Source organism: Syngnathus floridae, chromosome 9 (assembly GCF_059516105.1).
Source record: "Syngnathus floridae isolate MCC-2025c chromosome 9, RoL_Sflo_1.0, whole genome shotgun sequence".
Classification (NCBI taxonomy): domain Eukaryota; kingdom Metazoa; phylum Chordata; class Actinopteri; order Syngnathiformes; family Syngnathidae; genus Syngnathus; species Syngnathus floridae.
The window spans coordinates 13120384-13138653 of NC_142421.1; the positions used below are offsets into that span (position 1 = coordinate 13120384).

Below are 18270 nucleotides of genomic sequence, written 5' to 3' on the forward strand. Positions count from 1 at the left end.
CCTTGGAATCTCTGCATTCGAGTCCTCTTCCTGCTCTGCGCCTGACAAACGCGAATGAACTTAAAGACGTCAACTGAGAATAATCCTTTCTAAAAATTAGAATTGACTGACGCAAACGTTAGTTCTTCATGTTTTTATTGAAAACAACATAGTGCTGACGCCATACGACGCCGTACGGCATCGGTGTTTCGCTTTCCAAACAAGGTGTGCGCGCTCCCGCGACAGGGAGAACAAAATCTCACCGAGGAACTAAATCGAGCACAACACCTGTTCTCGAACAAATCGGTATTCGAAAAAAAAAAATTCGAGATTTTTTTGCTTCGAATGTCAGACGAAATTTGGTTGTCGAACCTCGCGAGATGAGCCGAGAGGACCCGCATGCCAACTGACTCCGTTCGTTATTACATTCTCGTTACTCTGAGGATTGCATCAACTCTAATCATGCCTCCAAAGGAAGCAAGTGGGAGCAGGAAAGCCATCCTAAAACACAAAGACTGTCATGCGGTCATGTTTATTTTCCGGATTTCTGTCTTGTCTGTGTCGTGACTTCACTCCCTGTTTTATTTTGTCATCCTTTCCGTTTCAGTTCGTGGTTCCTTCCTCTATGTTTCTGTTGTCTTGTATTCCCTGATCCCGATTGTGTGCACCTGTGTGGTTGACACTAATTGTCAGCACCTGTGTCCCAATCAAAAAGATACTACGTTTATACAACAAATCACATCCATTCACAAAACATAAAAATCATTTTTTTTAAATATCTAAATGAAATCTATTGGCGCAGGCAATAGTATTTTGTGTGTATTTAGTCCGTGTCTTCCCCTTGTCTTGTGCCAGTGTGTCTTGCCTCGTCCCGACCACCAGCGATTCCTTGCCTTACGAATTCCTAGAAAGATTCCTCCTTTCTGTCTCGCCACAGAGCGACGCCTTTTGTTAGTGCCTTTTTCCCCATAGCCCTTTTTGTCTCGCCCGAGTGCGACGCCTTTTGTTTGGACTTTTGCCGAGTGTTTTTCCCTCGCAAGAGGCGCTTTGAGTTGTCTTTTTGGTCATCTTTCTGTTGGAATAAATCCGAACCCGAACCCATTCTGCCTCCTCGTTGCATGGTAAGAGCAGTGACCTGGCCTATCGAAGGCCTGGTGCAGCAGGCCAATGGCAACAAACCACCCCCTAGTGGATGCCCTGAAAACAGACTGTTTGTTCCCGAACAATTACGGTCCCGAGTTGTCCATTGGGCTCATATCTCCAGACTCTCCTGTCATCCGGGCATGCGCAGAACCCTGTTTGTCGTCCAGCAGCGATTCTGGTGGCCCTCCATGGGGGCAGACGTCAGGGAATACGTCTCAGCCTGTCCCGTCTGCGCCCGGAATAAGAACTCCCACGGCGCCCGTATGGGCCTGCTGCACCCCCTCCCCATTCCATCACATCCGTGGGCCGAGATCTCCATGGACTTCGTCACAGGGCTACCAGCTTCAAATGGGCGAACAACCATACTCACTGTTGTAGACAGATTCTCGAAGATGGCTCACTTTATCGCTCTGCCCAAGTTGCCGTCCGCTAAACGAACGGCAACAGTAATGATGGACCACATATTCAAGATTCATGGTTTCCCAAAGGACATTGTTTCAGATAGGGGTCCCCAATTCATATCCAGGTTTTGGAAAGAATATTGCAGGGTCATAGGGGCAACCGTGAGTCTCACATCGGGCTATCATCCAGAGGCGAACGGTCAAACGGAACGCATCAACCAGCAGTTGGAGACGGGCCTCCGCTGCCTTGTTTCCCAAAACTCCTCCTCGTGGAGCAAGAACCTCACCTGGGTAGAGTATGCCCATAATTCCCTGCCCACCACGGCTACAGGTATGTCGCCGTTCATGTGCAGGTTTGGTTACCAGCCCCCAGTCTTCCCTGACAATGAGCCGGAGGTGACGGTGACCTCGGCCCACGCCTTGGTGCGCCGATGTCGTCGTATCTGGTCGGCGGCGCGGGCCACGCTGATCCGCCAGGGGGACCGTGTCAAGCGGGGTCAACGTGTTTGGCTGTCCGCCAAGGATCTTCCCAACCGGGGGGACTCCAGGAAGCTGGCACCTCGTTTTGTGGGACCATTCCCCATCTCCAAGGTCGTGAACCCGGCCGCGGTGCGTCTCCGCTTGCCCAGGTCTCTTGCAGTCCACCCCACCTTTCACGTCGGGAAGATCAAGCCGGCTGTGGACAGTCCGTTGGTGCCAGATCCTGCGCCGCCCCCGCCTCCGCGGACGGTAGGGGGTGGGACTGCCTACACGGTGAAGGAACTGTTGGACGTGCGCAGAAGGGGCCGGGGCTGGCAGTACCTGGTGGACTGGGAGGGTTATGGGCCTGAGGAGCGGCAATGGGTGCCGCCTAGTTTTATTTTTGACCCAGGGCTATTTGAGGACTTTTATGCAGCTCACCCTGAGGCTCCTGGGCCGTCTGGGATCCGGCCCTAGGGGGGGGGGGGGGGTTATGTCATGCGGTCGTGTTTATTTTCCGGATTTCTGTCTTGTCTGTGTCGTGACTTCACTCCCTGTTTTATTTTGTCATCCCTTCCGTTTCAGTTTGTGGTTCCTTCCTCTATGTTTCTGTTGTCTTGTATTCCCTGATCCCGATTGTGTGCACCTGTGTGGTTGACACTAATTGTCAGCACCTGTGTCCCAGCCTTTTGTGTGTATTTAGTCCGTGTCTTCCCCTTGTCTTGTGCCAGTGTGTCTTGCCTCGTCCCAACCACCAGCGATTCCTTGCCTTACGAATTCCTAGAAAGATTCCTCCTTTCTGTCTCGCCACAGAGCAACGCCTTTTGTTAGTGCCTTTTTCCCCATAGCCCTTTTTGTCTCGCCCGAGTGCGACGCCTTTTGTTTGGACTTTTCCCGAGTGTTTTTCCCTCGCAAGAGGCGCTTTGAGTTATCTTTTTGGTCATCTTTCTGTTGGAATGAATCCGTGAAAAGAAAGACTCTGCATCCGAGTCCTCCGCCTTGTTCCCTGCCTGACAAAGACGCTCTTAAAATAATGCGACAGTGAGCGCTCGGCGCGCTGCGGTTGCGTGATCGGACCAAATTAAGCTCCTTGCGCACTGAGATCCACTTAAATTTTGGAAAGTATATCAGGACTTTAAAAATACTTTCTAAATTTCAGCGACGGCTCTGTCACAATAATGCGACCAGCGCGGTACAGTTGCGCTGTCGGCGACGCGATACGGTTGCACGTTCGGCGGTGTGCTGCAGTTGCGCAATCGGACAAAAATGCGCAAATGAAAAAATGCTTAAAAGAGCCGTGTTTTTCTTTTGCTTGGAACGGATTAATCTTAATGTTGGAGCGGACAGGTACCGATTGGCCAAGCGGAACGTGGCTTCGGCGGTTGCTGAGGCAAAAACCCGGGCGTGGGAGGAGTTTGGCGAGGCCAAGGAAAATGACTTCCGGACGGCTTCGAGGAAATTCTGGTCCACCATCTGGCGTCTCAGGAGGGGGAACCAGTGCACAGTCAACACTGTTTACAGTGGAGATGGCGTGCTGCTGACCTCGACTCAGGACATTGTGAGTCGGTGGGGAGAATACTTCGAAGACCTCCTCAATTCCACCTACGCGCCTTCCATTGTGGAAGCAGGGCCTGGATACTCTGAGGCGGACTCTCCAATCTCTGGGGTCGAAGTCACTGAGGTAGTTAAAAAACTCCTCGGTGGCAAGGCCCCGGGGGTGGATGAGATCCGCCCGGAGTTCTTAAAGGCTCTGGATGTTGTGGGGCTGTCATGGCTGACACGCCTCTACAGCAGTGCGTGGACATTGGGGACGGTGCCTCTGGATTGGCAGACTGTGGTAGTGGTTCCCCTCTTTAAGAAGGGGCACCGGAGGGTATGTTCCAATTACAGGGTGTTAGGTTACGGATTTTAGTTATTGATCTGACTCCAAATTGCGATCAACACTTAACACATGAGTTTCTATGTCCCAATCCACACATTGGCGCACCTAACAATTTTGCGAGTTCGTTCTGTCAAAGAGAAGACCAGTAGATCAATCAGACCAAATTTACCAATTGTTTATTCCTGACAAAGTGCACTAATATAGGCCTGGGTCCCGGGTCCCTCACACTAAAACTCGTGCGTTTTTGTGACCACTAAAAGACGACACATTCTTCTGGGTTGCCCAGTTTTGAAGAAACACAATATGAATATTAAAGCATGCAAAACATTGTGTGATGATTGGTCGATGGCCATCTCCTCCCCGTCAAGGTGTTATTGCTGAGGTCAGGCGGTTGGGTTTTTCCCGCGAAGCCCGACCACCTGTTTGTATTTTGACGCCATCCCTTCAACGTGATGTTGTTCTCGTTTCTCACTGACCTTGAGGTGTTCTCGTCCGGTACTCCCTGTCTTGGCCTATTCCACAACACTTCGAAGAAAACAAGTTCATGCAGTTTGCCTGCACATTCTTCGCCACCCACCAATCCACACGAGCACTCCAATACTAGATATTATATGAATATGATTATAAGTTTAACACAACCTTAAAAAATATGTTTGCAAACTGCCGAAAGCACATTTCGGAGAATGTTTTTCGGGGAATCACACTCCTCAGCCTCCCTGGTAAGGTCTATTCAGGGGTGCTGGAGAGGAGGGTCTGTCGGAAGGTCGAACCTTGGATTCAGGAGGAGCAGTGTGGCTTTCGTCCTGGCCGTGGAACAGCGGACCAGCTCTACACCCTCGGCAGGATCCTCGAGGGTGCATGGGAGTTCGCCCAACCAGTCCACATGTGTTTTGTGGACTTGGAGAAGGCGTTCGACCGTGTCCTTCGGGAGGTTCTGTGGAGGGTGCTTCGGGAGTACGGGGTGCCGAGCCAACTGATAAGGGCGGTTCGGTCCCTGTATCACCGATGCCAGACTTTGGTCCGCATTTCCGGCAGTAAGTCGGACTCGTTCCCAGTGAGGGTTGGACTCCGCCAAGGCTGCCCTTTGTCACCGATTCTGTTCGTAATTTTTACGGACAGAATTTCTAGGCGCAGCCGAGGCGTTAAGAGGGTCCGGTTTGGGGACCTCAGCATCGCGTCTCTGCTTTTTGCAGATGACGTGGTGCTGTTGGCTTCTTCAGGCCGTGATCGCCAGCTCTCACTGGAGCGGTTCGCAGCCGAGTGTGAAGCGGTCGGGATGAGGGTCAAACGATTCGGAACTCGAACGATTCACTTCTCGAACAGCCTTCTGGAACGGATTGTGGTCGAAAACCGAGGCTCCACTGTACATCCACTTCACCCACTGTCGCACACCGTCCATTCATCATCCTTTCAATTTTGTCATTTTGTACGGAGTTATGTGTCACGTTTCGTCCCCATCCGTTCCACTTCGTGTCTGTTGTCATGGTTTCTGTGTGCTCGCCCCTCCCCTCCTGTGTGCCCATGATTAGTTTGATTATTCTCAACTGCCTCTTGTTACCTGTCGTGTATATAAGTCCTGTCTGCCCCTCATGCCCCGTCGGATCATTGTTGTTGTCTTGATGGCTTTTTGGTTCCTTTTGTCGTTTAATGTCTTCACGTCCTTTGTGTCACGTCCCTGTCGGTTAGTCCTCTAGTTATTTTGTTAAGTCATGTCAGTTTGCCGAGTCTGTTTTTGAGTTCCTCCAATAAACCCTGGTCCAAGCTACATTTGGTCGCCCTGCTCCATCCGATCCCGTGACATTATGTGAACATTTGGGTGTGACATCATCAATTTGTTAATGTTCCCTGACTATGCAAAGTTGTTACTCACCACTTACCATGCATTTGTTTGTTTGTTCTTTTGACACTATCTTTTGACACATATCTTTTCATTGTTAGGCAAAACATTTCCCTCTGTCCAGAACGTTCAGTAGTAATCCAAAGCTGGCGTCTAGCATTAGGCAACATATGACGTCACATCTAGCATTAATCAAAACATAAGATATAATCAAGTACTGAACATTTTTAGACGACTTTGGCAGTGTCCGTGATTTAGAAAAACATCAGGCATGCGTTAAACAGTTCCTTAAAGGTCATTAAGCTATTCAGGCAATATATAAAAAAACATTTATTTCAAAGTGCACAGAAATACATATCGGATCATAAAGTTTTTAAAACCTTTATCATTACCACATATCAAAAATGTCTAGTTATGTCTCCTTTATTGATTTGGTGTGTAGGAATAATTATATGCTTAAAATGTTTCTTTTATCGATTTAATATATGAATATACTTGTCTGCTTATGTACTTTATTCAATGAGGTTTGAGCATATTTGTTTTTGTATCTAGGCAGGACTTTTTGTATTTCTACCCCATTCCTTCAATAGATAATGCTGATCAGCATTCAGTTGAATTATCGTGAATAAAAGTCATAGACAAAACGGCGACAATTTATTTCATGAAATGAGTAGAGTGAATTGAGTTATGAGTGCTTTATTTCATTGCAATCATTTTGCGTCCACACTTTGAGCTCCCCCGCAACTCCAGTGGGGACAAGCGGTATAGAAAATGGATGGATAGATGGACTTTGAGTTCCTTTATTTTCTTTGGTTGTTTCACTTGGTCGACGACCGACAAGAGCACCAACATTGCGTGATTCAATCAGTGAAACGGGGCGGGGCTCAGTGGTTGCAGAGAGAGGAGTAGCAACAGGTCCAGCCGGGCAGAGAGCACTTGTCGTGCGTGATGCAGCCTTTCTCGCCGTTATCTGCGCAGCAAAACAAAGGCACAAAGTCACACGCCTGGTTCAAGCATGCGGCTTTATTTGGCGCCGGTGGCCAATGACGTTTGACCTCTATCGTAGCACGCCTGCGGCTCATCTGCGCTGTTGCAGTTCAGGATGTGCGGCACCATCGCCAGCGGGTCTCGTCCGAAACAGTCGATGCTAAACTGCACTGCAGGGACGCAAACACACTGAGGAACTTTAGGAATCAAAGTAGGACGAGCGGAAAATGAACCTGAGCAGACGGGCAGCAGCAGCAGGAGCAAGAGCAGTAGCCTCATGTCGGGTCACCAGCGGAAACCTGCAAAATGAGGCAGTCTTAAAGTCTCTCTTTTTATACGGAAAGCTGCAAAATGACGCAAAGGCTCTCTTTTTATTGACTGCCCAGCACGCCCACGTAGGTACACATTGTACAAGTTGGAAATGGGTCAATGTCCACGTGGACTTTGTTTAACCTTTGAATCAAAGGCTTTGAGGGTTCATTGGTGTTAATCATTGAGCATTCAAAGTCGGCAACAAAAAAAGACCCGTCACCTAAGCTTGGGAGAGGAGGACTCTCCGCCCTCTGTTGAATTCCAAATACTCGAATACTGTCTGCTAGCCGCTAGCAGAAGAAAATGCAGATCAGGTAGCCATTTTCATCAATCACTTTAACTTGTTTTGTAGCACGTGGGGAGAAGGGGGGAAATTTGCGTGCACAAAGCGCACTCTTGTACAAGCACGACTTTTTTTCTTGTCACTCGCACACATTCACACCATATGTGGGAATTGAACTCGCGGGCTGTGGACTCGGTCGGATTTTTGCACCGAGTCCGAGTCCGGCCTTTTGACCACCGAGTCCGAGTCCGACTCCGGCTGTCCATTTTTTCTGTTAATTCATGTGACTGATTAATTTTTATTCAAGGCTAATTTAGATCAAAATCTACCAGAACGAACGCAATTGCTTTCACACTGGCTGGTTCGGCTTATATAGGATCCCTTTCTGAGAGCGGGGACGTAAAAGTGAGGCGACGTTCCAATCGGACGTCGAATCGATAACATTTTCTCTGCCCTACCGGAGTTGTGCTAGTTCATAACGTAGATCACTCATGGCGTAGTCATAAATGTACGGTTAACAATTTAACCGATTGTTGGATTCTGTCCACAATATAGGAATATATCTGCGCCTCACGGCAAAAGCCATTGCCAATCACCTGTTATCCAATTTACTCACTGCGTACTCGTTTGATTTCTTCAGATTTAGGAAAATGCTAAGACACTGAAGCACAAATTAGACTTACACAGGTTGGTTGAGTTCAATCACAATTCTTGTTCAGACAGCTCTGTTTTCAGGAAAGTACAATGCAGCGCTGGGCCCTTCAAGAGCGGAAAGTCTCCATTCAGAAAAGGCAACGTTCAAGGTTCTTTGGTTAGCTTATATCAGTTGCACATGCAAGTGTGGGCCGAGTTTGATGGGTGATGAGTCTTTGGGGTGGAGCAAGTTCGCCATGGGAGTGGGTGCTGATTATGGGCGATTCGGTGTGTGTGGGGGCTGTTGTCTTCCATCCCGTCTTTCGGCCTTGGCGATCATCTTTGGCCGAGTCCTTGGCTGGCTCCCTCTGGCACCTGCTGGTTTTATCTCCACGTGACCTTCCTGTGAACATTCTTCTCCAATCTTGGACATACACTGTCGTACCTCATTCTTTCTTTGTTAGGCAAAATATTTCCCTCTGTGCAGAGCGTTCAGTAGTAATCAAAAACTGGCGTCTAGCATTAGTCAAAACATAAGATACAATCAAGTACTGAACGGTCAAGACGACTCTGGCCGTGTCCATGATTTAGAGAAAAACATCAGGCATGCATTACACAGGTCCTTAAGGGTCATTAAGCTATATAGGCCATATATCAAAAGACATTTGTTATTTCAAAGTGCTCAGAAATATCTATCAGATCATAAAGTTTATAAAAACCTTCCTCATTACACCACTTATCAAAAACGTGTAGTTATATCTTCTTTATTGATTTGGTGTGTAGGTATAATTATATGCTTAAAATGTTTCTTTTATTGATTTAATAAGTGAATATACTTGTCTGCTTATGTACTTTATTCAATGAGGTTTGAGCACATCTGTTTTTGTAGCTAGGCAGGACCTTTTGTATTTCGACCCCATTCCTTCACTCCCTCTGTTGACCTCAGTTTAACTGAGGTCACCAAAATCGTTGATGCCACCAGGGTCCCTCTGTTGGGAATAATATACTTTTTATCATTGGAATCTATGTATCTACTTATGTGTGCAAGATTCTCCGCAGTATGTGACAGTCTGGGGGCATATGGCCAGCTAAGGAACCATATGACTGGAGTCATGAGTCGCGCTATACAATAAGCCCCATAGTTAGCTAGACATGAACAGATCATGAGATTGTCATGGGATGGCTGAAGCAGACAAAAGTCTTATTTAAGTTGAAGTCATGAGTCGACCATATTGCTCCGTCCATAAGAGTATACCTTTTGTTCTGTGGTCATGAGATGTAATTGTGGAATGTCCATCCTGTTTCGGGAAACATCCTGTCCATGTAAACTTGTCCCTTTTGTTTATTGTCTAAACCTCAATATATAAGGCACGACTGAACTGTCTGGGGGTGCGGATCTCAGCCACACTTGCTGTGTGTCTGGGGTGCGTCCTTCTGCGCAGAAGAAAACGCTAAGCCAAAAAGACCTACCGCCTCTGAGATTGATTTCAGATAAATGTTGTGAACCCAACACCCTCTGTTGGCATACCACGTCCCTCTGTGGAGCCGCTTCAAGTCCCTCTGTGGGGCCGCCAATGAGTGAGAAGAATAAATATAGATAAAATTCATACCCAGACATTTGTAAAAGATGGAGAGTGGAAAAGAAATTGGCCGAGACGACATTCCAGTGACAGCATGGAACTATCAAGGAGAGATGGCAGGGGAGATTCTTAAAAAGCGAGAAGATTCCCGGAAAGGTGTTGACTTCTATTTTTTATTTCAGACCACGGCGATGCGCAGAACTGTAGTAGCTACAGAGGTGTTGTTATGTTGATTAAGCAAAGCATGAAGTTATCGAAAAGAATGTTAGAAGCGAGGCTTGGAAATCTCTACTGGCCAAAATAATGGAGAGTGTGGCAGAGATGAAGCTGTTGCAGGACATGCAGATGGTTGGTGTGACCGCACAGAAAGATATGGAAACGATTACTCTGCAGTCGCGGCCCCTAACAGGAGCAGCCGAAAGAAGTGGAAGATGAGAAAGAAAATATGAAAGAAAAATACATAAACAAATAACGAAATACATACATATATATATAGTACATACATATAGACAGACAGACATCGAACGATTGCCCATTCGGTCCCTCAGTCATTCAGTCAGTCACTCAATGAATCACTCAATGAATCACTCAATCAATCACTCAATCAATCATTAAACCAACCAATCAATCAATAAACCAATCAATCAATCAATCAATCAATCAATCACAAAGGCGTTAACTAATTTGTAATTGTATTGCAAGCAATTTAAACTCTAATGGAATATGTGGATGTCTATCAGTTTTATCATGTGTTTTTATTATCTGTATAAGGCACAGGTGTCAAACTCAAAGCCCGGGGGCCAGATGCGGCCCGCGAAGACAAATTGTGCTTCATATTCATGTGTGATTACTCGAATTGCAAATTGTCTTCACTTTTAATAATATTTATTTTTAAATATTAGACCAGTTTTTATTTGTCTGATTCGAAAGCGAGTTACTTGTCAGTTTGTTTTGTAGCTTTTACTCTACCGTAATTGCCGGACTATAAACCGCACCGGATTATAAACCGCACCAGCTAAAATTCAGGGATATTTCAGTTTTTTTCTTACATAAGCCGCACCGGACTATAAGCCGCACGTGCACACGAGTTTTTTACAAAGAAAGACAGTACATAGAAAGCTTTTTTAACGTTTTAATAACATACTTGAACATGTCTTTCTAAACATGGCCTGTGACGCAGCAGTAGTACCGCAGCAACGCGGAAGTGTGCACGTGAGTTATTAGCAAAGAAAGACTGGACACAGAAAGGTTTTTTAAAGCTTTAATAACATACCTTAACATTTCTTTCCAAACACTGCCTGTGACACGGCAGTAATACCGCAGCAACACGGAAGTAACACAGCAAAGTCACTGAGACGCGGCCGTAACACAGCAGCAACACAGCAGCAACACGGTAGCACAGCACTAACAGGGCTGGTTAAAAAAAAACACACCAGTAAAAGTAAAAAAAGAGCCGTCTTCATCTGCCTCCTGTGCACTGAAACCATCGAAGTCTTCCTCCTTAGTGTCCGATTGGAATAGCGTTAGATATCCTTCGCCTCACACTTTCTCAGTCTCTCTTTCGTTTTATGCATTTCTTCGAGTGTGAAGAGGGTCTGTTCATGCTAATCTTATTCATGCACAAAGCGCTAAATTACATTAAACCAGCGAGCGACACGTATAGCTTAAAAGCGGCATCATATGCATTTCTTTTGTCCCCCATAATGACGGTTTGTGTATAAAAGCTTCCTGTCCTTGTGTGAATGCGGGTGTGTGCGTGATGCGCGAAATGTAAACACAAACTAGCACGTCTTCTTCGGCGCATTATCTCTTCTTCGTCTGTCTCGCGCTTGCTTCCTGCTAGAGCGCCCCCTGGAGACCGGAGGCCGTAAAAATCGATAATTACGCTCCAGAGTAGACACAAGATAATGTCATCAACATCGACTGCCTTTGGCTTAAAAGCGGCATCATATGCATTTCTTTTGTCCCCCATGATGACGGTTTGTGTATAAAGGCTTCCTTTCAGTAATGTCCGTCTTGATCGCGCTCTGCGCGATGCGTGACATGTAAACACAAACTAGCGCGTCTTCTTCAGCGCATTATTTCTTCTTCACCTGTCTCACTCTTGCTTCCTGCTAGAGCGCCCCCTGGATGCCGGAGGCCGTAAAAATCCATAAGTACGCCGCGCCGCCGTTTAAGGTTCAAAGTAACCTTCTGAATAAAATGCATTAAAAGTTCACATTCATTACAACTTGTTTTTGGTGAGCAGAATGTCAGAAGAATTGAATTTAAAAGCTGACTGATTGGGTGTTAATACAATGCAGATGGTCCAAACAGCGCCACTGCTTTGTGTAATCTCTGAGTGACATGGCAGAGTAAGAGAAAGGGTTTAGATCACAGGTGTCAAACTCAAGGCCCGGGGGCCAGATAAGGCCCGCCACATCATTCTTTGTGGTCTGTGAAGACAAATTGTGCATCAAATTCGTGTCATTATTAGAATTGCAAATTGTCTTCACTTTTAATAATATCTTTTTTTTTTAAACATTTGACCAGTTTTTACTCGTCTGATTTGAAAATGAGTTATTTGTCAGTTTGTTTTGTAGCTTTTACTGTATATAATAGTGTTAAGAGTAAAAGTGATCAAGTCATCACAAAAATCACGAAAAAAATCTTATATAAGCCGCAGGGTCCAAATTTTGGAAAAAAGTCGCGGTTTATAGTCCGGAAATTACGGTATGCCAATCACCTGTTATCCAATTTACTCACTGCGTGCTTGTTTGATTTCTTCAGATTTAGGAAAATGCTAAGACACTGAAACAGAAATTAGACTTACACAGGTTAGTTGAGTTCAATCACAATTCTTGTTCAGAAAGCTCTGTTTTCAGGAAAGTACAATACAGCGCTGGGCCTTTCAAGAGCGGAAAGTCTCCATTCAGAAAAGGCAATGTTCAAGGTTCTTTGATCAGCTTATATTAAGTTGCGCATTGTGGGCCGAGGTTGATGGGTGATGAGTCTTTGGGGTGGGGCAAGTTCGCCATGGGAGTGGGTGCTGGTTATGGGCGATTCGGTGTGTGTATGGGGGCTGTTGTCTTCCATCCCGTCTTTCGGCCTTGGCGATCATCTTTGGCCGAGTCCTTGGCTGGCTCCCTCTGGCACCTGCTGGTTTTATCTCCACGTGACCTTCCTGTGAACATTCTTCTCCAATCTTGGACATACACTGTCGTACCTCATTCTTTTAATTTTGTCATTTTGTACGAAATTATGTTAGCTTTTGGCTGTGACATCATTAATCTATTGCTGTTCCCTGACTATGTAAAGTTTGTGCTTTTGATACTTCATGTCTTTGTTTACGTCATTATATTCTTAGTGTTAGGTTACGGATTTTAGTTATTGATCTGACTCCAAATTGCGATCAACACTTAACACATAAATTGCTATGTCCTAATCCACACACTGGCGCACCTAACAATTTTGCGAGTTCGTTCTGTCAAAGAGAAGACCAGTAGATCAATCAGACCAAATTTACCAATTGTTTATTCCTGACAAAGCGCACTAATACAGGCCTGGGTCCCGGGTCCCTCACACTAAAACTCGTGCGTTTTTGTGACCACCAAAAGACGACACATTCTTCCGGGTTGCCCAGTTTTGAAGAAACACAACATGAATATTAAAGCATGCAAAATATTGTGAGATGATTGGTCGATGGTCATCTCCTCCCCGTCCAGGTGTTGCTGAGGTCAGGCGGTTGGGTTTTCCCCGCGAAGCCCGGCCACATAGACGTGCTGTTGTTCTCGTTTCTCACCGACCTTGAGGTGTTCTCGTCCGGTACTCCCTATCTGGGCCTATTCCACAACACTTCGAAGAAAACAAGTTCATGCAGTTTGCCTGCACATTCTTCGCCACCCACCAATCCACACGAGCACTCCAATACTAGATATTAATATGATTATAAGTTTAACACAACCTTAAAAAATATGTTTGCAAACTCCCGAAAGCACATTTCCCTTTATTCCCTCTCATGACCTCATTTATGAGGTCATCACCCGTTACTCTAGCAAACAGCTACCAGCGCGCTGTCGGTCCTTCCTTCCCCCCGCTGCTCATGTTGAGTCACAAGGGTATATTGGCCCATCGGTGGCAACGGGCCAACGGTTTTCTCGATCAACCGGACAGTGAGTGACCTAATACATGGAATACAACAACAACCGCATAAAATCATAATTGTAGTAAAAATAGCCACAGCAACAAGCACAAACATGATGAGGCCTTTCCAGCTTCCGAACGTTTTCATCCAATCAGACCAAATATCGGTGTGTAGGCCTGAATGATCTTACATCTTTTTGGTCAGTGTCCTTAGTCCTTCCAACGCCTTGGTCAGTCGGCCTCCTGGTGCCGTGTTGTTTGGGATGAAAGTACAACATGCATCACCAAACATTCCACACACACCATGTTCCTTAGTCAATAGCCTGTCCAACGCAATTCTATTTTGGAACGCCATTAACGACGTTGCAGCCAATTGTTCATGAACTGCGGCGAATGATTCAGCTGTATAATTACCCAGTCGTTGGACATTGTAATGAAAGTAATTAGTACGGTCTACATTTTTATTGGGGGTAATCCATAGGAAGATAGTTTCGAATCCCGAGGACACTTGATTAACGAGTTTATACTTATCTGGCACACCCCGGGGCACTCCTATAGTGTCAATATATGTTGGATCGTCGTCGCTCAACCACGGGGGCAAAACGTCTCTTTTGGCTCGCTTCAGGAGCCCCGCCAGTGGGGACTCCAGGTGCCAATTGAGATTCTGTATTTCAATGGGGACAACCACCATAGGCATTATCAAAGACACGAGGGCACAGATACCTGATGCATTCTTCGGCAAGCAATCCTATAATTTGTCATTACCACACCACAACCAGATGTCACTGGTCTTCCTCTGCTCCTTCCATCACTGCTGGGTGAATTTTGGCATGTCCTGTTAAAGCTTGAAAACAAGTGAATTTGGAAAAAACTTTGTATATCACAATTACAAATTGAAACCTACTCACCCATTTCTATTTTACTACTCCCCCCTTTGAAATATTCACCCAATGTGTCATTACGTATCAAAAGGAACCTGCAAAGCGTCCCCCCTCATCACCACTCTCATTGTAGCCAGGCCCGCGGAACCTCTAGCTCCCATCTGGGCCCCGGGACCATCACCCCAAGTCCTTGAAACTTGACTGTCCACCACACACTCGGCAACACAAACAAAAATCATTGCACTCCTGTCAGTGAGCTTATAGCCCTGCTGACAGCGGACATTTGTACACACAAAAACAAAAACAGATATCAAGTATCACAACAAAAACAGTCATAAAATGAATCCTGGCGTCCGCGGATCATGTCCTGAAAACCACGTCATCAACAATTCATCATAAAAACCAAAAGGGCAAGGGTTAACATATTCAAATCCAACACAAACTTTCCACGAACGCGATCGACAACCTGCAAGAATGAAAACAAGTTACGCAAGCAACGCGCAATCCGCTCCTTGGCTGGTGGCTGATGCTGCAAAAAAAAATCAAGTCACACAGAAAAACAAAGCAGAGCGTGCTATTGTCGCAAACACGTTCAAGCGTCAAACAATTGGTCACTGTCCACCTAGTCCGTCACCCCGTCGGGTGAGCTCAAAGTCGTCACACGTCAAATCGTCCAAAGTCTTGCTGTTCGATACTAGTTCTGTCTTGTCTGACCATATCACTGAAATGGGCCTTCTCCATCACACCATTTTGTTGTCGATGGTGCCCCTGATTGATCATTGAGCCATGGTTCCGGTCAGAACTCATCACTTACCAGTTCCAGACCCTCCAGTCTGTACCACCCCTTCAGGTGAGAGGAATTTTATCCTCAATTGCAAACACATCACCCCAACTTCAGACCTCTCTGGCCAATCATACTGCGCACACACACTCAAAGTTAGTATGTTAGTGTGCGGGCAAACATTGACTCCTAATAGTAACTCTTCACATTTAGACATACTTGTCAAAATGACCTATTGTAAAATCTCCAATTCAATTTTCCATAAACTCGCCCATCAGATTCATCGCAAATTGTCATATATGTCTATCTGGGGGGGCCGACTGTGGGACCCGCGTGTCAGGGGAGCCTCCATAACCTCAGATTGCTCCTACAAACTCGATCTCTATTACTTATCCTAATTAAATTCAATAAAGATGGGTCCGACTATTCCCTCTGGATTTTTACGTCATCATTTGGCTCTCCCCCTTTTTCCTGTTGTCTAGCTCAAATATGTTTCTCAGTCTGCTTCTCTTTATTGCCCCTCTTGGCGAGTCTCACTCCCCCTTTTTTTCTCTTCCTAAAAATCCTGCCTGTCACACCATCCAGCACCTCTCCCTGCTTCCTTAAGTCGTCACCTATTTCCACTCCTTTCATCCACTCCCTCGCGCGGTCTGCCCCCCTCTGCAAAGCTGCAGCTCCACACAGGGAGCGCCAAACCCTCTCCCTAGAATGGGCAGTTTTTAATGTAATTTACGTCATTGCTGTCCAGATCTTCTATCCTCAATCTCCCTTGCTGTCAATCCCTGTTAAAATGCCAAAACGCCCCTGTTCCTCTTGACTGAATCCACTTTAGTCCAAATGTCCTATTCTAAAATGTATCTAACTCAACTTCTACTTCTTAAGCCTGACGAGCCAAAATATCAGATCTCGCTCTTGTTTCTTACCGTTTTAGCCTATTTGTTTTATCCAAATCTGTTCAAACTCTGACTATGATGCTTTTTTCTGTAGCTCTACGCATTATTCAATTTTTTATCAAATCTCCTCAGTTCTGTCAAACTCAGTGCACAATGAAGCTCCTGTCCACCTTGACCCAAGCGCCACCCAGTTTGGTAACGCCACAGCAAGGAGTGCGATTTGGCCGTCGGACACTTCTTTTGCAGCACCTCACACTCTCAAGTTGGTGTTCTTTTGTGGTTGCTTCAGCGCCAACCCATCCATCACTCTCAAATGAGTCCATTGTTCAAATGAGTCCATTTTCATCTTTGTGAGTTCCTCCGCTTCTCACTGTCTTTTCTCGTCCCCGAGGATGTTGTCTTTCCTCTGGGGTGTACTTGCCCCCTCCAAGCACAACATCAGTCTTTCTTTGTCCTTGCCAAAGGTCAAAGGTGCCTCAAAGCCAGGCACCGTTTTGTAGTTGTCCACGCCTGCAGGCGGAGTCTCGGGATCGAGTTTCAGGGATCCTGGCACTGAGAGTGGCAGACTGGGACATCAAACTTGTAAGACTATTTCCAATTGTAGCTGCTGCCATCAATTCACTAATAACGTTTGTTTACCAAATGTCAAATTCTCCTAGTATCAGCGATCTCGTCTTTATATTGTAAGTCCTGCAACTCATCCTATTTCCGAGCTACGTTTAGTCTATAGTTCCAATTTAATGCGACAGTACATTGTGTCTTCAGTATCATTATTCAAAATTAACTCATCAAGGTCTGCGTTCTACATCTAGCCCTGATCTATGTCTTGACCTCTCAAACGTTATTACCTGTGTCATGCTTGCTCAAAAATGTGCCTTAGAATATGGTGCTGTGAATTTCTAATCTCCCCGATCAAATTGGATCCCGCTTCTCAGCTCTTCTTTCTCATGCTCCTGTTAGCCTGCAATTGTCCAAATCAAAAATGTTATTTTCTTTTAATTGTCTTTCTTTTGAACCTCTAAATCGCTCATGTTGCTAACCTATCTTTATCATTATTTACGAGTGAGCCCCCCTTTCTTGAACATTCTCTGATCCATGCCGTCTTCCTCCTCACACGCCCGCACCCACACAGGTTGTGCACATAAACGCACACACCGAGCGCGCACACAACCGCACGTACACACACACACGCATCCGCACGCACGCACGCCAATACACAAAGCGCGCACACAGAGCTCAGACGAACGACGACAGACTGACACAAATTTTACAGAGATTACGCACAAACACAGAACACACAGACAAAGGGATTCGAATCCATCTCTCATGCAGCTTCTTTGCCACTTTCTATCGGTCAATACCACTCACAATTTGCGCTTCCACATCAGCATATACATTCCTTCAATCTCACTGCTTCAAACATTCACTGAGAAACTCACACTGTCCCTGCCCCGCCCGCAGCCATAGCACCCCCCCGTGCGAGGGGGGCGCGGGATCAATGTTGACTGGCTACAGGCTGGCCATTTCCTGCAACAATCATGATGCCGGCTCACCGCCCGCACGAGCATAGCACAGGCCCACGCGCACAGCCCAGACCCGCGACTACGCGCTAGTGCAGGCACGCTCATCAGTCTCAACCTCTCAAAGGACAGGCCAACTTTGCTGTTGCGCCCTTCATCATGTTCACATTCGACATCTTTCAATGTCTTCTACACAACATTTGTTGTCTCTTATTCTCATCCTATCAAGCCACCGTTCTAGTAACTTTCTGTCACACGCCTTATTTTCTCTACTGCCACACCTTGCTCATCTTAGTTTCTCTAACCAACTTAAACACACCATTGTCCACTTCTCAATTTCCCTATTATCGCTCAAAAGCCTCCTAAACATTCTCCATGACTGATTTCTTCCATAGAACATACATCTCACTCACACACACTCATATACACACCCACTCATGAGGATCCTCTGCGCGCACACACACTCTCCCCCCAATTTGGTTCATTTTGGATATTTTAGCGGTCTGATCTCTCACAGGAGGAACTGTTACCACCGGATATTTTTTGAGGAGGCCTCACTTCCCCTCGGGGATCTCTT

General features: G+C 46.1%; 1 protein-coding gene across 1 annotated transcript; it reads right to left on the reverse strand.

The window, feature by feature from the left end:
• Positions 1-6381: 6381 nt before the first annotated feature.
• LOC148393603 (uncharacterized) lies at positions 6382-7090 on the reverse strand. Its single transcript, XM_088385786.1, has 3 exons — positions 6922-7090; positions 6757-6858; positions 6382-6671 (listed from the first exon to the last, which is right to left on the reverse strand). Exons 1-3 carry the CDS (start codon positions 6965-6967, stop codon positions 6586-6588), a joined length of 234 nt encoding a protein of 77 aa, XP_088241912.1. The 5' UTR covers positions 6968-7090; the 3' UTR covers positions 6382-6585.
• Between the last annotated feature and the right edge of the window lie 11180 nt (positions 7091-18270).